Source organism: Solea senegalensis, linkage group LG4 (genome assembly GCF_019176455.1).
Source record: "Solea senegalensis isolate Sse05_10M linkage group LG4, IFAPA_SoseM_1, whole genome shotgun sequence".
In the NCBI taxonomy this organism is placed as follows: Eukaryota; Metazoa; Chordata; class Actinopteri; order Pleuronectiformes; family Soleidae; genus Solea; species Solea senegalensis.
The window spans coordinates 17,942,868-17,969,228 of record NC_058024.1 but is presented as its reverse complement, the minus strand read 5'-3'; the positions used below and the strand labels follow the sequence as shown (position 1 = coordinate 17,969,228).

At 40.3% G+C, this 26,361-nt stretch overlaps 1 protein-coding gene across 3 annotated transcripts in view; it reads left to right on the top strand.

Moving 5' to 3' along the window:
- Positions 1-26,361, top strand: part of igsf21a (immunoglobin superfamily, member 21a) — a 146,092-nt gene that overhangs the window by 58,976 nt on the left and 60,755 nt on the right. For all 3 annotated transcript variants that reach the window (XM_044023330.1, XM_044023331.1, XM_044023329.1), the window contains one exon: positions 23,079-23,200. In XM_044023330.1, coding sequence (XP_043879265.1) covers positions 23,079-23,200 — 122 coding nt within the window. The remainder of the gene's footprint in view (positions 1-23,078; positions 23,201-26,361) is intronic.

Here is a 26,361-nt window from a genome sequence, read left to right as displayed (position 1 = left end):
CTAGCAACACAAACGATTGGCATATCCTGCATGATACATAGATTGTGCTCGCTACTACTACGTTGTCTGTTTAGAGTTGCTTTGGTAGTTTGTATGAATCTGGTGACTCTCCTGCTCTCAGTAGATCTCCAGTAACCTTTTCATGAAATTTAAGATGTGCAAGACAGAACACAATATTTTTGGTTTGTAAGTCATCATGTTTACATTGGTATCTATCTTGATATTTATATAAGTATCTCACCAGTGCCCTCTAACTGCCATGATCTCCTTTGCTGATGTCACATAAGCAACACTGGGTCTGCAGCTTTTCACTCGAACACATGTGTGTGTTAGTTTTAAAAATAAAATATTTATGTTTTTCATGTATTCAGATTCAGCCAGTTTTATGTTCTAGTGCTGGTAGAAAATATGTAAATATCATTATCAACAGATGCTTTCTCCGTCTATTCTTTCTGGGAACCGTGCGCATCACGTGCGGGAAAATAGGCAAGATGCTGGAACAGTACAAAAATAGATGCAGGTGCTCAAGCGTGCAGCCGGAACTCTGATCTGTTAACATGGGCACTGATGGAACGCAGCAGCGATGCGCATGCATGCATGCAGTGGGTGAATGAATCTGCATATTCAAAACCAAAAGGATCCAAAGGATATAATGTTCTGAATAACAGAAGAAATTAAGTTTTAAAACACTCCAGACTTGTGCGGGAGACTGGAGACAGAAATTGATTTTTATATTAAAGTAGTAGGCGTCAGACATTGCTGCTAGATTATTGTTATATCTTATAAATATTATATGGCAACATATTTACTGTACATATATGTTTGTTGTATATTTCTGGTTTAAAAAAAAAAACAACGGTTTTTACTTCAATTTAAAATGGTTATTTACAGTGTCTCAGGCAGAGGTGAAAAGGCATTATGACTAATGCCATTCTGTACATAATCATTTGTAAAGGATGAGTCTGAATGACCTGCTCACCAATCAGAGCCGTGATATGGACTAGGTTCACTGATAACCAGAATAGTTCTGCAGCCAAGGAAAAACAATTAGAGAAAGACCTCTTGTCCCCCGTGAGCTTAATGCAACTGGAGAGAAATAGGTTTTGAAATAGATTTTTGTCTGTGTAAAATGAGATGCTGACCTCCAGGGCCATGATACTCGGAGACATCAGAGGAGCGGGACAGCACACTCCCAGTGGGGCTAAAGGGTATTCATGCAGGACATCTTTCTTGTGCTTGCTGTGATTCATGCTACCAGTCATGACAGCTACTTTTAATGGTAGTTATCAGCAGAGAGGAGCCTCTGAGGGTGTTGAGTCAAGATTGCATCTATGCAATCAACTTCTTTCAAGTTGTTTTTGTTACATGCCATGGGACCCGGGTAGTGATAGTGCTTTTGTGTAACTGTTGAGATGGTGGTGTTGAGGATGTCAATTCAATGTGTCAGGTACCAACCACAAGAAAAGCACAAATATTTTGTGATGATTTTGATTCTGTTAATGGAATGAGATTGTCAGGCACGGGCACAGCTTTGGAGAGTGGGAACATGAACTCTACCAGTCCAAATGTTGCTTCTTCAAAGATTGTCCAACCGTGAAACACAAAATTGGGCATTTTAGGAAAATGTGCTATTTCAATATGTTACGGTATCATCTGTTGAATATCCAAATATTGAATTCAAATGAATTTAAATGCAAGGAATTTCTACATCAGACGTAATTTGTCAGAGGGAACATCTTTCATGGAAACAAACAAAAACTTCCAGTGCATGGGATAAAATTAAAAATTAAGAATAATTGAATATTAATGTCCGTTCCTACTACTGTATGTTGTTTGATGCTGAGAATCTGCAACACTGCTCTGATTTTATTCAAAAACCATCAGGCAAGATATAATGCACGTGTTTTTTCTGCAGTTATACAGCCATATTATAATATATCATTATATAGAATTTACAAATAAACTGTCCCAAAGATAAAGCTATGAACCTGTCAGGAATTGTGTTTTCTTTACATCTCAAATTGTCCTGCATAAAATAAAATTTTAATTATATGTTATATCAACTTATTTTAGTTCTTCATATACTGTATATCAGTCAAAAAAGAACCACAGCACCTTAGCATGTTAGCACTTTTTTAGCACAATTTTACCATTTCCATTCAAATCCTTCCATATTTTCCGTTATTCAGATTGCTTTAATCAGTAATAATTGATATTCGGTGTGAACGGCTTTGTGTTAAACCTGTGAGAGGAGACTGCTGGTGTGTGAAACACTCACTTTTATCTTTTTCATATGCTGTGGGCCTGTCTGTGAAATTGTTCTTTTTAATATTGTCTTCAGTTGGAGAGTGGTTTCTTTGTTCTCTATAGACAGTCTTTGACATTGTGTATCTTAGTAACCCATTACAATGCCTCCAACTGTGTCAGTGCGCCATCATTTCATACCTTTCTATCAAAATAAAAGCTGCCTTTTGAGGTTCTATTCAGTCAAGTTTGGTCTTGCACCTGACAGGAAGATTTTTGTTGCTATCAGAATGTGGAACCAAAGATTACTGTGAACACACGTATGTTCTTTTATTTTTAAAAGATCATTTTATACACTGAGGTGTTTCACTTTAAAGCGTAACTGAATCCCCTCTTCTGCAGATCACTCTGCCCAATGCCTGATTTTGAAAACTGCCAGAAAGTGGAGTTGTGCAGTTATGGGTATGCTCTGGCAGTGAAATCTGATATTGAGTTGTATTTGTCTAACGAGCTGGTGCTCACACTGTGCTTCACATGGTGGCAAGATAAAGGAGATGGAGCAACAGCTCTGGCGTTTAAAAAAAGGGGTAGGAGACTGGATATGGGAATTATGAGCCTTGCATTGACAAAATTTGAATTGTCAAACCAGGAGCTCTCGCACCTCATGCCAGGTGGGTTTGTCATTCATTCATTCACCATCATCTATCACTTTATCCTCCAAGCTTTAATGACTCATATCAAACCCACATATATTGTTTATTATCAGAGTCTTATTTTATGTCATGATGAATGGTAGCACATTTCCACTGAGCACTTATCCACTTAGCAATCTCCAGATAATTATTATTTTTCTTTTTTTTATCTTTTTAGCCTTTCATGTCAAAAGTAGCACATTTAAAGCCCACATAGACCGGAAGCTCCAATTAACGTTGCGTTTGTGTGTGTGTGTGTATCTGCGTCATTACCTCGTTTATGAAACCCTAAAGTTTCAGAACAAACAGTTTAGCCATCACTGAGAAAATAGGGTTTTATTGTTTTCCTGGGCTCTGCGAAGCGGATCGGCACTTCCGTAGGTTGATGTTGTCATCAGTATACCTCACCACTCCTCTCACCACCGTAGCGCCTCCTGGTGCGGGCACTAGTCCGGGCACATCCGGTTGCGTACATTCAACCGCAGAAGAAGAAGAACTACACTCGTTGTAGCTGCTGAGATGCAGAGCATCCACCGTGCCAGAGGGGGAGCTGTGTATCTGAGAGCTGGCCTATCTATTACGTCACTTCCAGGTACCTGGCCAATCACAGGACAGTGGGAAAGCTCTCGTTGGCTGGCCAATCACAACACAGTCCACGTTCGGGGGGTGTGGTTTTGGTCTGAAACAGCGCGGCTGACGAGAGCGTCAGTGAGGAGATATTTTGATCGGCTCGTTTGCAGCGATTAGGAGGTTTTTAACCATGAAAGCAAGTTAATATATGTAAGTAGACCTCCATAACTAACATATATGTGTGATACAAGCATTCGATTTCACCTTTAACTTATTGTTCATGGGCCACTTTGTATATAATAATACATATGTCTGTAATACCTCTTTAGCATTAGATGTTTAGGGGGCTGCATTTTATTTAAAGCCCCATTGTGTAACTTTTATCGCCCCCCTGATTTAATTCAGAATAATTACGTAAACTTTGCAGGCACGTCTACTTGACGTTTGCCTAGGTGCTCTCTCGCACCACCACGCCTTCACTACTCAGTTAGGAGTTATTATTTTTGCCAAACTGCTGAACAGTAGAATCTACTTCTTACACTTTCTATTCATTCTTGGCGTTCACAGCAGCTTCTTGGTTTTCCAGCACAACGTTGCCACTGTTGTGCTTTCTCCTTGCATCTGTTAGTCTTGGTGTAAAATGTATCACTTTCTGTTTTTTTTATTTAGCTTGATTCTAAACGAGGAAGTATGGCTTTATGTTTTTACAACCTATAATATGTGCAAATATGCTTAGAAATAAAAATGCTTGAAAAGAGAGCAATTGCACAGTGTGAAGTCTGTATTTTTCTCTTTCCAGTTTGTCGGCAGCATTTTGTTTTTTTATCAGCAGAGGCACATTGTACTTCAACACCTTCTGATTTAAAAATGAAACACTTTGTCTAATCCCCTTTATCCTAATGTGATCCAACCATTTAGAATCAAAAGCTACAATGGAGGTGTGTAATTTAGTTTCCTTAGTGTCTATCTCTCTGTTCTTTCCATCCATCCAGCCGTGGATCTTGATTGATCGGCCACAGAAGAAACGTGTTATGTCTCTGGATCGCTCGTTACACACAACAGTTTTGACAAAGCCACTCGCATTATCTCCTTTATAATGAAACTTATTATCAATATTTATTAGTGGAAAAAAAACAATCAATTTGTCTACACTCCCTCAGTCAGGTCTGGTTGTATTGCTTGATAGGATAAGTTTCCAGATGAAGGACATGGCATTTTTTTAGTAAAAAAAACAAACTCTTCCACCTTCCAGATGAATCCAACTCATTAATTAAAATGACCATCTTGCTATCAGGAGTGGAACTGCATTGCCATTCATTTCAAGGACTCTTGAAATTAGCCACAATTATTCATGAAGAGCCATGTTTTTTTCTGCCAAAGGAAACATAGTAGAAAAATGTCAAAATGGACTTGGAACAAACAAGATAAAAGCATGACAGGCTACCTGGCAGCACGCTACACTCTGGGGGGGAATGTCATGGTACCTGTATATTTGACACATGTGCACATTTAGAACATGAGAATAAAAAGTAGATTCTACAGCAATCTTGAAGTATAGGTGTGTTAGTTCTCTTATTGCATATTCCAGCGAGGAAAGGCTTTGTCATTTTAAGGTGTGAAAACTGTGACATGAATACGGATGACAAATCCTGCTGTTAGGTTTAGGTTGGGTTCATACCCCATAGAGCAAAACTACTTTGAGGTGACCTAGTTAAGATAAAAGCCTTGATTTTACATTCACAAAGTTTTTTTTTCGTTTCCTCTCCTCTCCTGTCTCTGCTTTTCCTTTTTGTAGGACTAGCACAGTGGCAAAAAGGAACCAGTTCCTATTGTGTTCTCTCTGCTTTTGATGCAAGTGACACAGGATGTATTTTTGTAGTCATGTTTGACGCAGCCCTGACTTCAGCCGTGTTTCCACCGAGTGGTACGGTACATATTTTTGTTGCGTTTCCATTTGTAATAGTACCAAAATAAGTGTTCCATTTTTGGCACCCTTCCCTTGGGGTACGATGTCCTCCCACAACAGTCAGCCGAATAGGCGACGGAAAAATGTCACTCCTGTGTTTCTACAATGCCTGTGTTCTCATGCAAAGCTTGGCGTCGTGTTGAGATAAAGGCACAAAACTGCTGCTGGATGTCCTCCATTATCGTCTGTTCTGTTGCACATATACAATGTCACACTTCGTATCTCGCTGACGCGGCCATCGGGCACAGCGCACACCCCGGCCGCCAAGTCGAAACGCAAGACTGACCCTGGGATGTACCGTTCCAAAGCGTATCGCGCTGTAGCAAACTGAACATCGTGGAAACACGGCATTAGTCGTCCTGAAGTGTACACTCGAGCAGTAAATCATTCACAGACAGGCTCCTATAGATGACTGGCTCTGTGGATCTGGCTTCCGAATTACTTTTCATGCTACAAGACAACATGCACAGCAAATTAAGTCTGCTGGATAGTTATACTGCCGTTACAAACAACACATTTTTCACTGTAAAAAATAAAAAATAAAAATCTTATTTGCGGGCCGACTGCAAACCATGGAAAACTTTATATTTTTGCATAACCCTCTACAGAATCAATTTTTATTTTATTTTACAGTTTATAACCCTCGTTGAATCTTTTAAACCCTAACCCAAATCACAAGCTATGAATTACTGAGATGATGCAGTTCATTGCGTATCACACAGCACCACACAGTTAAAGTAAAGCGTTTGCCATACTGTGTGCGATCAGTGCATTGGGTGCTTTACTGATCTGCAGCATCTCATGCGTGACTGTTTTTGACAGAAGGAGCATGTCTGCTGTAGACCTGCTATTGCCAGCTCGATGTTTGCATTTGAAAACAGTTATACATCAGCCCAAGTACTTAACTATTGTGCCAAGTATCCACAGTATAAAGCTGTGCATCTTCTTGTCCTTCACAATAAAAGAATGGATTCCGTCAACACAAACATTAGAGGGTTTTTACTTTCAAACAAGGACAGAAAGTGTGTGTGACAATCACATTTTGCACCGAGGAAAGAGTGGCGACCCTGCTCTGAGCGAGCAGCGAGGCTCATGTGCAGCTCAAGCACCAAGTGTGGCCCTGGTGTATATAATGTCATATATACCGAGTCTCCTTGGCATTAAAGCATACTTTTTTTACAAGATTGCTATTCACTGCACCAATCAACTGTAAAATACAGTTCAGTTAAATGCCACTACACCCTCTGAGCCTTGATTTTCTTTAAGGGAGTAAGAAGCTTTCGGATGTTGCCAACTGATGCATTTTATGATATTAATGAACTTGTCAGAGTGGCTGATGCACACAGAAGAAACAGCCCCTTTGACTGCCACTCATTGCCTCCAGCACATTGTTTTCTGCAACACTCAGTATACATTGGTGACAACAAAAAGGTACATACGTATTAAAGAAAAGAAACATCGGTTATGACAACAGTTGTGTCATTCATAATTAGTTTTCTGTGTCACAACAAACACACAAAAAAAGGTGGCTTTTAAGGCATTGGGCCATTGTCACGGTTTAGAAGTAATAGCAGCAAAGTGAAGACTTACTTTCTTTTAAATTTCACAGGTATTGCCTTGGAAATGTGCTTAAAGTGTACGAGTTTTCTTTCACTTTTGGTCTTTCTCGTAATCATGGAGAAAGCTGTGCTACTGGACTGCAATTTTAGGCCTGCGTCTCAGCTGGGATTTTCTAATGTGGGTAAACCGTTTTCCACACTGAAGTAAGTAGCCGGGCAGCATCATGGAAAATAAAGTACTTCATTTCCCCTATATCCTCATCCCCTACCCCCACCTCCAAAAGCCAGCCAAATATGTTAAGCTCATTTGAATTTGTTTAATCATGGCACTAATTTGTTTCCAAAAAAGCTCACTCTTGTTGACCAAGTCACAGCAGATTGAGCACCACCAGAAGTGCAAAGCGCAAATAAATTCATGGCCAAAAACGGCAGGAAGTAAAAATGTTATTGCGAGGAATCAATTAATATGTCGTTGTCGTGTGCAGTCATTTTGTCTAACAACATCCACTGATCAGCATGGCACCTGTGATTGCCTTTAGATATTTCAACCTCAGTGAAATAATCTACCAGGAGGCTCATGTTATGTTTATGAAAGACGCTTCAGAGGAATCTGAGAAAAAGCCACTGCAGGAGCGTTCTCAATTAAAAACGGAATGTCCTAGTCATGTTTGATGCAGCCCTGATTTTGTCGTCCTGACGTGTACACTCGAGCAGCAAATCACTCACAGACAGGCTCCTATAGATGGCTGACTCTGTGGATCTGGCCTCCGAATTACTTTCCATGCTACAAGACAACATGCAAAGCAAATAGAAAGACGACTGAATAGTTTAACTGCATTTGCAACCAATGTTTCACTGTATTTCTCTTGTTTGTGCAGACTGCAAACCATGGAAAATGTTGTATTTTTATAGACTGTACCAAATCACATATTTTGGTGGATTGTTTGACATGAATCATATGAACTTTTCTAAATTCTGAAGTATTTGAGGCAAAACTGTGGACATTCTTATGTTGTGATGCAATGAGTAAAAAAAATATGAAAAAACCCAATACATATGGCCTGTTTCCACTGGCTCGCCTCAGCATGGCATGGTTAAATTGCATTTCCACTAACATAGTACCTGTTACTGGGTACTTTTTTAGTACCTGCTCTTCCAGCCACTGATTGGTCAGAGTGCCGTCACAGGAAGAGACGTTCGACACAAGAATCCAGCCGAACAATAACCGAACTGTAGATCAGTTAACAATCCTAAAAATGTGGGTTAATCTCCAACAATTACCAGGGACGTGTCTAAAATCTCCTCATTTGACAGAGGAGTCTGGTGAATTACTGCTTTACAAGTCACTAGTCATTTGTGTGTGTCACGTGTGAAATGAGGTCACAGCAATTTAATGCAGCCGTGCAGCGATGACTCCGCCCGTGTTGAGTAGGTACTATTTTTGTAGTGGAAAACCAACTTGTGCCGTGCCGTGCCGTGGCGAGCTGGGACCGTAGTGGAAAAGGGCCAATAGAGAAAAACAACTATTCACTCTCACACCTACGGTCAATTTAGAGTGTCCAATTTGCCTGATCCCCAAGTCTACATGTTTTTGGACAGTGGGAGGAAACTGTAGAACTTGGAGAAAACCCCACCCACACATGGGGAGAACATTGGTAAGAATATAAATAAGTAATGTCACTTTGGTTGAGCGATGTGAGCTCATCTGTGTTTTGAAGAAACACATGATGGCAACACATTGTGCAGTATTTCATTTCATACGATGTGAATGGTGTGACAAAAAACATGTGCCTCTACCTTGTTTGAACATAGGACGAGTATATCACATCACTCTTTTTTTTTAACCAAATAAATAGATCATTTTGATTTAAAATGACCGGACAACTTGATTCACATGCAGTGGAGTGTCCTGCCAGAGCGTATCAGGTTCTTAAAATGTCTTGTTGTTTACTGGTTCAATTACACCGTTCAAATGGGCACATAAAAGGCAGGGATACATAAAAACAGTTAGAATTTATAGCATTAGATAAATCTGTCGCCCTCTTTCTTTATGTACCTTTTGAAAGCTGTTAAGACATCTCTGAGGCAAGTAGACCCCCGCCACACCACTGTCAGGCGCATGCATTGGATAGCTCAAACAAACTCACTGATAAATTGAGTTCAGAATTGTGACACAGTGAATTGTAAAGCAGCTGTGACGCATTAATAGAGAACTCTGACGCCAGCAGTCCTTTGCATACGTTTCTGCGCAACACGTTTTAAAAGAAAGAAAATATTTACGATAATCCACTAACGTGACTCAAACCCTGTAAGCCTCGTTGCTTAGTAATTGATTGAAACATACTGTAGGTGCACTGTTGCATTCTCACAGTCCATATGTGCCCGTGGAACACTGCACGTCATGAATGAAGCCATCCTGCTCAGTGAAGGTGGTCGACTGTGTGGGCATTTTCACACACTAATGTCCTGCAGCTCTCTCTTGCCCTGTAGCTCGTTTCAAATTTACGCATCAAACCCTGTGTGGCGAGGGAAAAAAATAGAGTGGCTCCATTATAGAAACTCACTGTGTATGGGGAAATTTGTATTCCTCGCTTTCATAGCCTAGCAACAAACCAACACATTTCTCTTTCTGCTGACAAAGGTCAGAAATGTGTAATGTCAGAAAAAAGGCATGCCGTGAAAGTCTTCCCTTCCCTTTTTGTTTTTGTTTTTCCCTGACAGATAGATATCAACATATGTCAGTGCTGTCAGCAAAAAGCACATACTTCTCACTAACGCTACGAAATAAAAGAATGTCATCCAAGTCAAAATGGCCTTCATAAATCAGAATTTTTGCTTATTTTACTTACAGGTGACTGTAAAGTGTAATTCAAGGTGACTTTATGATGCAGTTAGCTCACCTCCATTAAATGAATGTCAGGTGTAGGACCCCGGCCTCGAAACCATCAGTGACATGAGAGAATACTTTACCTATGTGCATTTTATAGGTCTCTGCCATAGCAGCCTGTGATTTCACGGTATAGTAAGGCCTCTCTCAATACGGTAACAATGGGCATTTTCTTCATGCCCATGACAACTCCAAGCGACGCGCACAACACAAGGAAACAAACTAATGAGAGAAGATTTGCGGAAGGGGGAGAGAGAAAGGAAGATGAAACGGGTTCTCTCCTGCGCCCAGCTCCCTATATTATTATTGTCTGCTGCTTCATTAGCCTGCGCTGCTTCATCACACAACCTTGACAACCCTCAGCCCTCACCAGATGACCACAACCTTTTACCGTGCTTGATTTCGCTTTTGTCCATAGATGATAACCAGTTCTCACTGGTACCAGGACTCTTTAGCCCTTAGTGTCGAAAAGCTGTGGTTTCTGTTTATATTGTAACAAGCAAGAATGCCTCAATGTGCTCACGCTTCTTTGTTTTGTTTCGCTTTTTAAACCAAGCTTTTTGGAGCTAATTGGAAACCATTGCCTTTGTTGACTCTAAAGACCAGTTCCTTTTCACACTATTAAATGCCTCTTCTTGGAAGGCAGCGAATACACAAAGTATACGGGTTTGTACTCTACCTTACAAAGTGTTTCGTACTTTGCGGCAGAACTATGATCTATCATTAGACCAGCTCATGGCTCCTTGTGTCGACAATGTGCCCGGGAAGAAAGGGACAGAGAAGAAACGGCAGCTTGTCTGCCAAGTCTGGTTTGATTACTTGCTCTGGACAGATGCCTCGCACACACACCAAGGATAATGCAAGGCAATGACATAAGGTTTTGGCACCCAGCGGCGTAATTTCTTATACACTTATCATCCAATGAGCATTCTTGAGCCTGATCGCTGCTCGAGGTGGGTATGGCCACCTGGTTTGATAGGAAGTCAGCCATTTCAATCCTTATTCGAGTGTTTCACTGATGTTGCCATGAAACATAAGCCGGAGAAGATAAGAAAACCTGACCTTCCTGCAGGCTCAAGCAAACAAATTTAAAAATGAGGCAGAATGATTAAAGTATATTTTTATATATAGAGGGATGAAGGGCCACATGGGGGTGTAGTGGCTAACACTGTTGCCTTACGGCAAAAAGACCTGGAGTGTGTGTGTGGGTTTTCTTTTGGTACTCTGGTTTCCTGCCACTGTCCAAAAACATGCAGAGGTTATTGGACACTCTCAGTTGACCAGTTGACCTTTAGGTGCAAATAAATGGTTGTTCGTCTCTTGTGTTGGCCCTGCGATGGACTGATGACCTGTACCGGGTGGACCATACAGCCCCGCAACCCTCATGTAGAGGATAAGCCATCAAGCATCATGAAGGGACAAATATGATATAATGTGATAGATACCATGAGAATGTTTTGGTATTCCAAATGCAACTATTTTGTATCCTCATCTCTGGTTATATAGGTGTGATACAAATGGAGATATTGTGATATTTATGTATCATGAGTTCCTCAGAATTCAAAAAAAGAAATAATAGATTAGAGCCGTAGGGTTTGTATGCCTGGAAAAGGCAGCAGTGGCAGGCTGCACTGTCAAAGAAAAATGCAACTGATACACTCCACTCCTTCTCATCAGCCCACAGTCAGAGCGCTACCTCCAAAACACTGGAAGTCATTGTCTTTAGTGGAACTAAAAAGGAATTGAGATTTTTTGGCTGCACTTCCTCATGACTCCTGGCTGTTGTCTGAGCTTCAGTGGTGAAAGTGAAACAACACGAGGAGGGTACATGCTGGTTGGCAGGTCAGTTAGTGGCAGACAGGTACGCCAGAAAATCATTCCACGTGATTGAATAACGTGATTGTTTTGGCTTGGCTTTATTTAAGGACGACTCTCAGGATGTGACAAGCATTTATCGACTAATTACCAACCTGCTAACTCCTTATGTTACATCAAGATTATACTTGCACTAATAATAATATCTATAAGTCTTTTTTTTTCTTTCTCTCTCCAGCAGAGGATTAGAAACTTCACCCTCAGTGAAATTATTAATCAGACTTGTATCCTCTGTAGCCTCTCCTCACCAGGTAAATGTGGTGAAATGAGGTGTGATTTGTCAGAAAGCAAACTGTTATCACTTTGGAGATATTTCATGTACAACATTCTCACAGGGGAAACATGTTTTTTATAATTATTGCTGCTAATGACGAGCAATACATCTTAATCCAACTTCTGAAGCTTGAGAGAGGTTTGTCTCAGACAGAAAGTAGATGCAAGTTTGTATGTTATAGTGAAATTATAGGTATTTGTGTATAGAATTACTTTGTTGACATATAGCATGGATTCATTGCACTCCGGCATCTAATTGGCTCCTGCGTGATGGTCCTACTAAGAGACCCATTATATTTAATTTTCTGTCCCACTCTTCCATTTGACCTTTGGTTTCCATTTGGAATTATTTTCCCCTAAAATGTTGTAATGACAATGTTAGTCTTCAGTTTTATTGTGGGCTTCTTCTATAATAATAATACAAATGTGTTGTTATATTGAGGGCGCTGCTGTGCAGGGGAAGATTATAAACTTTTATAAGTTTTCCTGTGTCAAAAATGTTAAGAATAAATTCAACTTTGTCCCCAATGAAATGTCCACAGTTTTCATTTGATGAAAATTTAACACAATTTCCTCTGTAGACACTTTGTGTAGTGTAGGTGTGTGTGAATAGTTTGTTGTGTCTGATGCCGCGCCGCCTCTGTTTCCGCTCGGCGGGGCACAGCTGAAATAGCAGTGTTGTGGACCGGTGAACTGCTGTGTCGGCAGTGGGGCCTGAAGTTCAGGGCCCCAGAGTGCTTCTCATTGGCTGATTTGAAGCAAGGGCGGGCACCGCTATTGTGTGTGGTGGCTTTGTATACTTGGTGTGCGCCGTTTAACCCCATGTGTTTTTATTGTTGTCACGTTGTTGTTTGGATCTTGAGTATTTGACATTGTGAGATTTTGAACACTGCTATTGATATGATAATCTATGTCATCAGATTGGCATTGTTTGTGTTATTGCATTATTCAACTGCAATATTGTGTCAGAGGTGCTGTGGTCCCCTCTCTCTCTTGCTACTGCGTTTTTGTTGTGAGTGTATGAGAGCAATATGTGGTGTTTCTGGATTGCATGATAAGATTTTCCTGCCTGGCCCCACCAAAATTTCCAGACCACTTGTCCCCATATTTAAATATTTTGGTTTGTGCCTTTTGGAATTGTTAAAGTGTCACAGCAAACACTTAAAGTTGTTGTTTGAAACATCACAAAGCAAAATGAGTGTCTGAAGGCCGTCCATGTTGTTGTTTGGCACCTGTTAAGACACTCAAGACTAAAAGATAGTAGCAATAATAAAATAAAAGTGAAGAAGAAAGGCATTTCATATTCAATTAGATTTTTTTTTTTCCCTCCGTACAACTGTCACCCTGGAAAGAAGCATTAGGACTAAATAATAACCATCTGCCCCCTCAGTTCAGCTCATGCATGTCCTAGTAAATGTGGTTTAAAGGTCCATGCAATATTCGGGATTAGAGTTGGTTACTTAAACATGAAATGAGCCCTATGGCACAGAAAAATATTTATTTTTGTACTCTCTGGATTTACTATGTAATAATCAGATTTCACCGCTGAAACAAATGAGAACATGCCGTATGTAAAACACAATTTAACAACATTTGTGTAATGCTTACAGGCGGCAGTGCTGACATTAATTGCATGTACTGTTCTAGTGATTTCTCCTTTCTTACACTGTGATGACGGGGAATTCTTAGTCATGATTAACTAACTTAGTTTACAAAGAAAGCAAAAAAAAAAAAATCAGCGTTCTCGTTGTGTGTTCATGACCTGCTTTTTGACCTTCTTTTTGATTTATGCCGCGAACAACCACCTCCTCCTCGTATATCCATCAACCAGCACATGCAGATGGCTCCAGTAATCTGGAGGATAAGAAATAAAAACAGGGGTGGAAGAAAACTGTGAAGCTGCAAAGATATGCAGACTTGTTATGTCCACTGTGGCTCCGATGTCTTTTTAAGACCATCTGTTTTCCAATGTGAGTGCCCTTGTAAGCAAAAAACAATCTGTGATATAAAGAAAAGAAAATTGACGTCTGACTGACAGAAGTGCAGTATTATTATATAGGTGAATGTACGAGTTTTTGTTCCACTACGTCCTCCATCGGTACATTTAATTGTGAAGGTCTTCATTCTGACACAGTATTACCGATGCTTGTTCATGGTGACTGTTTGACAAAAACAAAACAGTTCAGAGCATCCTCAAGGTGGTTAAATGGTTGAGTTTAAGCTACTGAAATAATCAAGCTCTATCTTTTTTTCTGTCTACTTCCAATATTAACTTTCCTTAAAATGAGGACCTGCTCTGCTAAATGTTGACTCTGACTGAATGGTGACTGTAGAAGAACAAACCAAATGGCCTAGCAAGCAGCCACTAGTTTTAGATTCAATAAAGACATTATGCATTCTACAGTCAGTATGTCCAGAAGGTACTTTACAGCCGAAAAAAGCAATGTCTTACAACATATATACAACACAATTTGCTCATCTGTCTGCGTTTCTTTTTATCTCGTTTCACAATCAAGTGTAAAGGTTTTCACTTGCTTTCGCAAGGACACTTTCTATTCATATTACATTTCCTCTCCTCGGCAGCTTTTCGTCATTGCTCCAGTAGTTGCTTAGGCTCTGACAGAAGGCTGGCTATCTGAATAAAGACACTGTCATCATGAAGGTGTGAACACAAAGTCACTTAGAGCACATTGATCAAACAGATTAAGGACAAGCGCTCACAGTGATGTTGTTCCCTCAGTGCTGCATCTCATTACCTGCCCGTCCTTGATGGAACTCGGTGACATGCTATTGAAGTCACTGCATTTATATAATGCACTGCTAATTGCTATATGTACTCGTCTCCCTTTAAATGTTTCAATAATTAGAGGCTTTATTTATTGTCAGGTGCAATTTAATTTTATGTGTGCTGTGTTCTCTTGATCTCTTGTCCATAAATATGAATAGTAAATAACAATGCGGGACTATCCGGAGCAGGAAATGCATCTTCTCACTTTATCAGCATGGGGGAAATGTTCTGTGTTGGAGCTTGTGTGTGGGTTTGTGTAGTCCTCTTTAGCTGTGCAGTGGTTTGTATCTGTGGCGCTTAAAAATGTTAACATTTACAGAAAGCTGCCCAGAACATCCAATGTTCTGTTGTTGGCTGGTCAGCCTCAGTGAGCAATTTGGTTAGAAGGAATTTGTCCATGGACAGCTCAGTAGTAATTGTTGAGGTGGATGAGTTAGTTCTTGCCCTTATTTTTCTACCCTCTACAAGTAATCTGCCTGTCACATGTGCACTCTTTTCCCCCAGAATTGTTTTTCCTTTTGAGCATTTCATGTATTTATCATAACTATTTAACACCGAGTGCACAGTAAATCAACAGTCTCCAACAAGTCTGACCCGCTTTGATCATCACCTCCTCGGTGTCGGACTGCAAACATCCTGTCTCACTCAGTGTGACAGGCACAATAACCGCCTCTGCATGGCCTTGTATCAGATAGCTTCAGATAACATGCTTGCATAACGCTTAACTGCCTGAATGTATCCCCTGGCTGTGCCTGACCCTCACCCTGCTACCTCTAAATGCAGCTGGTCTCTTCCTGTCAGTGGCACACTTTCCATGAAGCCTAGTTCTTATCCATGTATGTAATCTTGTCATTTCATCAGCAGCCAATCACAACCTGTTTGTGCTCTGTTACATCGGATTCAAAATGCCTGACAGCAGAGCGGGGGCATGTGACTACCGGCCAGAGGGAGAACAAAATCTGCTGTAATGACACTTGAGCATGCATGAGCTTAGAAACAATGATACTGATTGAAAACTTGTCAGACTGAAGACCCTCACAATGACACACACAGACCTCTAATTGGCAAACCCTTGCCACTGAATATAAAAGTGCTATATTAGTTAGTTGGGTGTATAATAACAATACATTCCAATTTTACAGGCTCTAAGTAGAGTAAATATAAATAATAATGATCATAGAACTGTGTGATAATTCAGTTACATTACATACATGCATATAGTAACATTAGTCTCTGGTGTGTAACGAATTGTAAGAGGTTGGACTGGGAAGGATCCAGTCTTTGGCTCTTGTGTTGCTTAGGGGTGGAAGGACTGCATTTGGAGGAGCCTTTGTAACCGGACAGTCGAGTTGCAGTGCAGTGACGCAATCAGCCTTCAAATGCAGTCTCTGGAGCCGACAGACTCTGAATTGGGACATGTACAACTTGTCTCTAAAATAATTAGTTTGTCCCGACACAGCCAAATCTTGAAGCAGTTCTTCTGTAAGGGGAAGAGAACCCGTACCCATTCCCTTGCTTTTCTTATCCAAACAATGTCAAAGTCAGCCCTGCATACAATGGTGCCCTTAGTGTGTCACCAGCCAAGTTTGAAGCCTATAAAAAGACGCATTTTGACAGATATATGAAGTAAAGTGTGTAATGGTTGCCGCAGTAACCCTTACACAGATCAAAGGAGGATGAGGGCAGTTTGTCTCCAGTCTTTTCTCCATATAAGACAGGATGGAAGTGGCTAATTTATCAATATATTTTGTCCTATTTCTACCGATATCTCTTGCATTGCTCGTCCAAAGACGACACTTCACACACTTGCCGAGTTTGAATCCTCGGCAGTTTAGAGCATTACAGGTTATGTATATGTTTACTTTATTAGTTATGTATCAGCCTGCGTTAGCCACAGCTCCCCACAGAGATTGATGAGAGACAGAGTGGGAGGAGGGAAGCTTGTCGTTTGAAGCAGTCTGTCACTCGGCAGTCAGTCCTGGAGCACAGCATGCACAACTGTTAATGCACTGGTTAAGAGGACGAGCCACTAATGCTGCACGCTGAATTTGGTTACTGAATCAAGATCATTACACTGCACATCCACATATGTAGCCATCAGCTTTGGACCTCCTTAATCTGCAGGAATAGCACACGCTTCAAGTGCTGCAGACTAATAAAGTTAATACATGATGCTCTTTTATTCTCCTGCATTGTATTGTGTTCGGTTTATTACTTTTTAACACTTTTGCAACCCTTTTTTTTTTTTTTTTTTGCATTGTCACCTCATTGGAGCACAGTGTGTTATTATTGTACTTCAGCACTCCCTGACCACACATAAGCTACAACCTAGATCAGTTATTAAAGGAAATAGCTTGTAGTGACTTTGTATTTAAGAAAATCTCTTGCAGTACCCAATGTTTGAGTTATTTTTGTCTCTAAATTTGTCATAATTTCATCTATGTATATATATTTTAGAAACATGATACTGTCAATAGATCATGCATCATTTATACTATAAGACTATAATGTCTCCCAGCACTTCTGTCCAGTATAAAAAAAATAAAACCTTATACAATCAAATAATCAAATTAAGCTAATTCGCATGGACATGAAAAAGAGTGCAAAGCTGGTGTCTGACAATGCTCCAATCATCTCTTTTCATTTAATGAGGGACTGAATGGGAATTGATCCCATTAAGTCATTATTTGAAAACATTACTGATGTCCACCATATGGGGTGAAAGAATTATGGATTTAAGTAAAAGAAAAAAAGAAAAGCAAGTCAAATATGAATTAGATTTTTCTTTTATTGAAAGACATTATCATCTACCTATAACACACCATGTGAAAGATTCAGTTCAATTTCTCAACCCATCTTTGCGTAACATTTAACCGTATGAGGTCCTTGATAGCTTTGTACACGGAGATTAGACTGCCTGCAAAAATGACATGCATTTTATATTCCATTACTCATCCTAATTAGCTTGAAAATGTAATAAAGTGCAAAACTGCTGTGGAGATTTCCTGACTACTACCTGAAGTTACGCGGCAGGATTCAGAACTCAATATTAGTTTGCAGTGTGTTAGCTGTATTTCCTCCAGTGGCTGCTGATGCAGCTGCAGCCTATAAATAGTTCCAGACAGGCAGCTGGGGGAACGCTTTGGTTAACCCCTAAAAACCCAGTCCTAATATGACCACAATGTCATGAAAGAGTTAGCTGGTTGGCCAGAGAAGATACAGGGCAGCCTCCATCTTTTGGCATCACCACATAGACACACAACCAAGCACCTACAGACTCACCTAATTGTCATCTACCTGTCAGGGACTTTTCCTTTGACTGCTGGACATGTCTTCTGCCAATATTTACTATCTGCCTTGATGCAGACAAGGGCATGGTAGCTGACTCTCTTTTCATATCTCCAAATGGCTGAGTGTTGCAAAGATTTTATGCCTCCGTGCTTCATATGCATCACATGGCCTGAATTCAACAAGGCAGTTGTACCAAAGCTTTGCTGTCCCAATGGTGCTTCTCTGCAATCAAAGCATATTCATCTTGCTCTTGCACTCCCTCATGTACAGCAATTTTGGCACAGTTTGGTTCTCTTTTATCCCTCCCACTCCATCCATTCCCACTATTCTATTCCTTCTCTAGTCAATCATTCATACCACAAACAGGTCTCCAGGGACAGAGAGACAGCCACTGGTGTGCATAATCTTTTAGATTTATTGCACAAAGGTTTACAGGTCAGTCTTAATTAAGAGGTGAACTCATTAAGGGAGGATAGATAAAGAGCGGGCACCACAGAGATGATGTGGCTGAGGCAGAAATGTCTTTATGGTTTCAAGACAATCAGAAATCTGACCCGCTTCACCCACCACCTTTTACCTTTTTTTAATACATATATATATATATATATGTATGTATATATGCAATTCTATTCCTATCACAATAATATCTAGATTGGATACAATTCACCATTTAGTAAATTTAGAAATACTGATGATGATGTGATTGTCACAGGCATTGATAAAGTGGCTGTGGATCAGGAGCGTTCCACTAACCAGAAGCTTGGTGGTTTGATCCCTGGGACCTCCAGTCTGCCTTTGTAGGGGTCCTTGAGCAAGACAATGATCCAGCTGTGCCAGCAGTGTGTGAATTATTTATATAAATGCACTGCATTGATGTGCAGGGGTATGAATGGCAATACTCTGATGTAAAGCACTTTGAGTGTCAACAATATTGAAAAGTGGGATAATACAGACCACCATGTCATAGCTATGCATCTAAATCAACTTATTATTGTTGTGCCGCTTTTCCTCTGCACTGTCTTGCTTACATTTAATTTCTTCAGCGTCTTCTTTCGGCTTTTCCCTTTAGGGGTCACCACAGCGGGTCATTTACCTCCGTCTTGTCCTATCCCTTGTGTGCTCTTCTGTTACACCAATTGCCCTCATGTCCTCATTACAACATCCATAAACTTTATCTGTGGTCTACCTCTTTTCCTCCTGCCCAACAGCTCCATCTTCAACATTTTTGTCCAATATAATAACTATCCCTCCCCTGCATGTGACCAAGCCATCTCAACCTTGACTTTCTTGCTTTATTTCCAACCGTTCAACCTGACCTGTCCCTCGAATATGCTCATTTTGAATCCTCTCCATCCTGGTCACTCCCAAAGAAAATCTCAGCATGTTCAGCTCTGTCACTTCCAGCTCGGCCTCCTGCTTTTTAGTCAGTGCCACTGTCAAGTCGTACATCATAGCGGGTCTCACTACCATCCCGTCTCCACCCACACCACCCTGCCTGCAATCTCCTCTTCAGCTATCTTGTGCACTGTCCATTGCTTTGGATGATTGATCCCAGGTATTTAAACTCATCCACTTTTACTACCTCTACTCCTTGTATCTTCATCGTACGACCTGTTTCACTGTCAATCACACACGTGTTCTGTCTTACTCCTACTCACCTGTATACCTTCTCTTCCACCTGTCTCCTTACTCTCATTACAGATTACAATATCATCAGCAAATAATCCAAGGAGACTCTTGCATGACCTCATCAGTCAACCTGTCCATCACCATTGCAAACAAGAAGGGGCTCAGTGCTGATCCCTGATGTAACCTCACCTTCACCTTCAACCCATATGTCACTCCATTGTCTCACTGTCCTCATACATGTCCTGTGCAACCCTGACATACTTATCTGCCATTCCTGACTTTCTCTTACAATTCCACAGTTCCTCTCTTGGCACCCAATGTTAAGCTTTCTCTCGATCCACAAAGACACAGTGGACCTCCTTCTGGCCTCTATTATTCTCCATCAGCACTCTAAAAGCAAAGAGTGCATCTGAGGTGCTATTTCTTGGCATTAACCCCTTACTGATGCTTTACTTCTTTCCTTAACTGGTCTTCAACAACTCTTTCCCACATCTTCATGGTGTGGCCGATCAACTTTATTTTTCAAATTAATTATTCATTACTACAGTTCTGCACATCACCCTTGTTTGTGAAGATTGGCACACGACACTTCTCCATTCCTCAGGAATATTCCCACTCTCTAAGATCGTGTTAAACTGTCTCATGGACACCTCCGTACCTCCACACGTGTGTCATCTGGACCAACTGCCTTCCCACTCTTCATCCTCTTCATAGCTGCCCTCACTCCCTCCTTACTAATCCTCTGCACCTCCTGAAGCAGTATCAACCCTCCAGCTGTCCTCTCTCTCATTTTCCTCCTTCATCAGTTCCTCAAAATACTTCTTCCATCTTCTCAACACACTATGTCCACTTGGAACTGTTCCATCTTTGTCCTCGATCTCTCTAATCTGCTGTACACCTTTTTTCTGTCTCTCTGTCTAACCAATTGATAGAAGTCCATCTCTCCTTTGTTATTGTCCAGCATTTCATACACCTCACTATACGTCCTTTCCTTTGCCACCTCTTTCTTTGCTGCACAACTACAATCCCAGTGCTACTGCCCACTTTCTTCATCCCCCTGGCTGTCCCACATTTTCTTTGCCATCCTCCTCCTTTGGATACTTTCCTGTACTTTCTCATTCCACCAGCAAGTTTGTTTGTCTTATTTCCTCTGTCCAGAGGATACACCAAACACCTTCTTGGCTGTATCCCTCACCATGTTAGCTGTGAGCCTGTTGCAACTCCTTCCTGAACTCTGCACAACATTCTTCCTTTTTCAGCTTCCACCCTTTAATCCTTGGCTTTGCCTTCACTCGCGTCCTCTTCTTGGAAGAAGATTTCATTTACCAACATTAAAAGTTATATATACTGAAAAACCACTGCAGTATTATTGGTTGAGCTTTTCAAAGAGACTTTTCAAAGCACTCAGTGGGAAAGTCATTTGCTTTAGTCACATTAAGCTCACAAACTCATTGAGGAGGTAGAGACAGTTGGTATTGTAGACCTAACCAGAACTTGCCCCTTTTACCCATTTTTCATTTCATTGTATTCTATCTTTACGCTTTTTCCACAAATTGTATTTGTTTTTTGAAAGTATACACATCATTTATGAAAAATGTGAGTTATTGTTGGGAGCACAGTAAATATGTTACTCTAGTGTACAATAACATTAGGTTGTTCACGGCCACTGTTGCTGAAGGGTTGAACATGTGAGTGGCTTTGGCTGCTTCAGGTCACTCGAGGGTTGGTTTGTTCAGTGTGTGTTTGTCAACACGTGTGCAAGCACATTTGCATGCATCCTTCAATGTTGGTTGTTCTGTTGCAAAACCACAGCCTTTGCAATTTCTTTCTTTCTGAGTATCTTTGTCTAATGTGGTTTTCTGTGGTGTCTTTAAAGACTAGTACGGCTCCAAAAAAGCACAGTATATTGCAAAATGTAAATGTAAAACAGCTTTTTTGACTTGCTAAAACCAACAAGTGAGGAAATAATGGCACAATTATAAACATTTGTATGGTACTTTGTTGGCTGACTTGAATAGTTTACACAGTGCAATTGACAGACAGAACCATTCCAATTGTATTGGCAGTGTGGGTGCATAGTTTGTCTTTATGAATAATTGCTTCATATTTTATTTCCGTGCAGTGCATAGGAATAGGCATGATAATCTAATATGCATTAGATTATCTGCGTGATTATAAAAAGTCAATCAGTTACTGGGACTATTCATAATATAATAAAAGACACAAAACACATGTTTTATTGATGATCACATTTTTAAAAACACATGTTTTTACTCCAACGTCTACCTAACATGTAGACTATCTATCTATTTTCTCTAGGTGGCAGCAGTAAGCATTGGGTCAGTGAACAGCAGTATATGGTAGATGAGTGTTTGCAGAAGTTATGCTCCTCTAAGCTCAACACACTGCAGGTCCCACATAATTGATTAAATTTACCAGGGTCAGTGAATGCATCTCATGAGCTGCTCCCGTTACCTTGTTTCATTAGCTTTCTTCCACGAGTATAGAATATTTGACAAATAATACCATTGATTATTTGAATATCATATTTGCTAGGAATGTCCATCCCTAGTGTATATCACTGTGTGTATTGGTATTGCACCATTTTGTATGAACACAATTCAAATTCAGAATGAATTGTGAATTGCTTTGATATTGTTTATCACTGTTTGTCACTGAAGGGATAGGATTGGATAAGAAAGATAGAATCTTCACTGGAAAATGAGAGAGGAATACCTGGCCTAACAACAATTTCCTTCTTCAAAGCAGCATTAGCGGCTCTATTAAAGTCCTGTCACCATTTTATTTCTCTATGGCTGTGTATGGCTTCTGAGGAGAGAAGATATCACAGTCATTCAAATGCTAAGTGACTTTAACTCTGCTGTGAATATTAGGGAGGAAAGAACATTCCATCATGTGCTATGCCCAGAAAAAAGTCTTTTGAACATCCTCACACTCTCCCCCTCCAGTGTCTCATCTCAAGCCATTACTGACATAGAAAGTGCTTGACACATGCAAGACACAGTTCTTTGTCAGTCTTCATTAAATCGTAACCATGTGCACGGAAACATACCGGCAGCTGTCTTAAGAGACTGATTTGCTGATGTTCATGATTTTATGTTTTGTGATCATGTTTTCAGTGCCTTGCTTTTTTTGCTGCATGAGCAATTAGCTCTTTGTTGCTGCAGTGAGTTAATTACAAGCAGTTTACATGTAGAGGAATCTCAGGGGCTGACGGGTATAAACCTGTCCCATGTGTCATTAGAGGAATCATCCATTAAGTCTCTCTCCTTTTGCTTCACAGGTCACTGATGGAGGCACCATCAAGCAGAAAATCTTCACCTATGATGCCATGTTTAATACCAATTACTCTCACATGGAGGATTACCGCAGACGTGAAGACCTTGTATATCAATCCACTGTCAGGTGAGCCTCAAAATAACTCAACTTTGATTTAAAACAAGGGGCTGAATTTTACAGTCTTTGCAAAGTGAAGCAGCGAAGCACATTTCACGCTCAGTGCCCATGTTGGGTAGCAATTGCACTTGCGCTCATCAGTGCACCCATGGGTGTGTTGTTCTTAAAATGAGGTGTGGTCAGGCATATTGTTGAAGCCCATTGCCATCTTGAGGCAGCAGAAAGCCATTGGCACAGTATTTTCATGCTAATTTAAGCAGTGCATTAGATTTGCCTACATAGTCAGGCTCACAATGAAAATACCCTGTGCTTGTGAATCAGACGGAGACGCATTTCAGGGCACAGGTGCTTCTGGCTTTTAAATGGAATGACAAAAGAAAATTCAGATTTTATGCCCAAAAACACAAATAATTCCCAAACTAAATACAACCCATTTGCACCTTCATTATGCGCCGTATAGTCCAACTAGTTGGACATGTGCTTGCTTCATGTACCGTAGACAGCTTTAAGGAGTGTGTGTCGTTTTGTAGCACCGGTGATGTAAAACCGTGACCTCACAGTTTAATCAATCAATTAGGGCTGAACAGTTAATCAGATTTGATCGAAATCGCAATACAGCTTACTGGAATTTTCAAATCGCTGGAGGGGCAATATTTCTTAATATTACCAAAATGTGTATGTCAAATATTGTCCTGACCTATACACATCATATTCTCCAGACTGAAGAAAACATCTTTGTTTCTCACAAATATCACACAGTAATCATTTTAAATATGTTATTCCATTAAAAATGACCATTCCCTCTGATATCACGAATCATATCACATAATCGCAATTAGAAGTTTTTTCCAAATAGTTCAGCCCTGCTCTTGATGCTTTCACAGTAACTGCACCGGGATGCCCTCTTCTTCAGTGCTACAACTTCTGTTATCAGACCAAGCCAGACTGGGTGAAAGGGTCACCACATGAATACATCAGGACATGAGGCAGTGGCAAACTTAAATCAGCAGCTCTGCTCAGGATAATAACTCCAGTGTTAAAGATGTAGCTAGCATCTGGCTGTGCTCGGTCTCATTACAGCTGCAGTAGTGCATTTATCCAAGGTAGTGCCACCACATTATCATTGCGTTGAACATGCAGTGGATGCATACACAGCTCCACAGGTTTTACTTTTTTACTGAGAGAGCGAGAGAGAGAGAAATGCTAGTAAAGGGGGGGGAGTCATCTGGCTCTGGTTGGCTTGATTACACGTTTATGACTCCCTGGGGACTGTCTTCCTTTACCCCAGGCTCCAACAATATGGCTGGCAGCTGCCTGCCCCTTTTCCTCATCTCTTGCGCCTTGTGCTTTGGCGCTCCTCCTACTGCAGAGATCCCTCTGTGAATGTTCAGCAACACAAAGAAAATGCTGGCCACACATTGCAAATAGGACTTTGTTTAAAACAAATAATGCTTCCCGCTTTGAATCTGATCGTTAATATCAGTCTTTAATCATTTTGGTTCATTAAATCTATGTCCTGCTGTTTTTCTCTAATTTGGCTCATGCACATCCCAGCCACTTTTTATTTTCTCCTCCACATTTTTCTGTCACTCTCTATCTTTTCTCATTTGTGATGTTTGTTGCCCTGCTGAGATTAATTTATCCGGACAATGCTGCTGACCCTTTGGGAGAATAAGTGTCACCACAATAAAATGGTATGCACCGTAACATGCTCACAGACATGAATAGAAAAACAAACCCCCCCATGCCTGGAAATCCACATGAACACACATTACATTACATTACATTACATTACATGTCATTTAGCAGACGCTTTTATCTAAAGCGACTTACAAAAGTGTATTTAAACATTTGGGTACAAATAAGAGCTAGAAGTAAGTAAGAGCTTCAAGTAGATCAAACTATGAAGTGCTAGTCATAAGTGCGATGTACAATTTTTTTTTTTGTAGTCTTAGTCGATTGTAATGTAATGTAGAGTAATGTAATGTAATGTAACACACATGTTCACTCAGAGTGGAAGTGAGAGAAAACTAATTAATTCTGGAGGGAGAGAGGGAAAGGTTTAAAATAAACCAGCATCAGAACAGGTGTATGTTACCTGCACTGACCTGCACCCAGATCTGTATCTGAATGCTCAACCTGTGACTCCTGCCGCAAGTCTCACCATTTTTTAGTCAAGGAAAAAAAAAAATCCCTTTGACTATTTGCAATCCCACTATAATGGTACAACAACAGCTCAGCACTATAAAGAAATGCAAAAAGCTAAAATTGTGCTCAATGTAATCTCCCGTTTCCACCTGAGAATGCTCAATCTTCTTACAAAGGCTTAGCAGTCTGACAAATCCATTTGTACAACCAAAATGAATGTCTCAACATTATCTTTTATAAACTCGTAGCATTTTGCGGAAAAACCATATTTTTTTTCTTCTTTTTTACTTTTGTAGAACACGCTCTTTCCCTGCAATATTGATTGTGATGCTGTACAGGATTCACAATAACAGAGGTGATTTTTTTGAACACGTGTCATCTTCCAATTATTAGACAGTTTCAGAAGTGACACTGATGGAATCGCTGAGTATTATCTGATTTTGACAGCTATTGCTCGTACTCTTTCAAAGAATGGTAGCAGCTGTTACTTACGCTGTATTCATGTGCCAGTGAGATTAATCTTGTAAGATGAATGACAGATCTCACATGTGGCTGATGACACTTGAAGTATGAAGGACCCCCGGTTGTCAAGCTCAAAGTATTGGAATGGAAGTCTGCATTTCCTCCTTTCAAAAATATGTAGTTTGTAAACAAAAGTAGCACAACACAGTTTAAAACTTATTTTAACAACTTTTCCTGACAAAAAATATATTATATTTATATTATAAGTTTGTCAAGGTAGTTGGGACATAATGTTGACTCTGGTGAATCCTACCTCTCGCATGATGTCAGGTGGGACTGCATTATGTCTTCTTCAGCTCTTTTTCCACATATATGTATATATATATATACATATATATATATACATATATATATATACATATATATTACAATGTAGTGGCTGAGAGGAAGAAGGAGAGAGAGAGAGAGAGAGAGAGGGAGCTGGAGCGAAACCAGCTCTGTGTTTGTGTTCAGTATTTCATTAAACTGCCAAAGAAAAAGTGAAAATGTTGTGCTTTTTC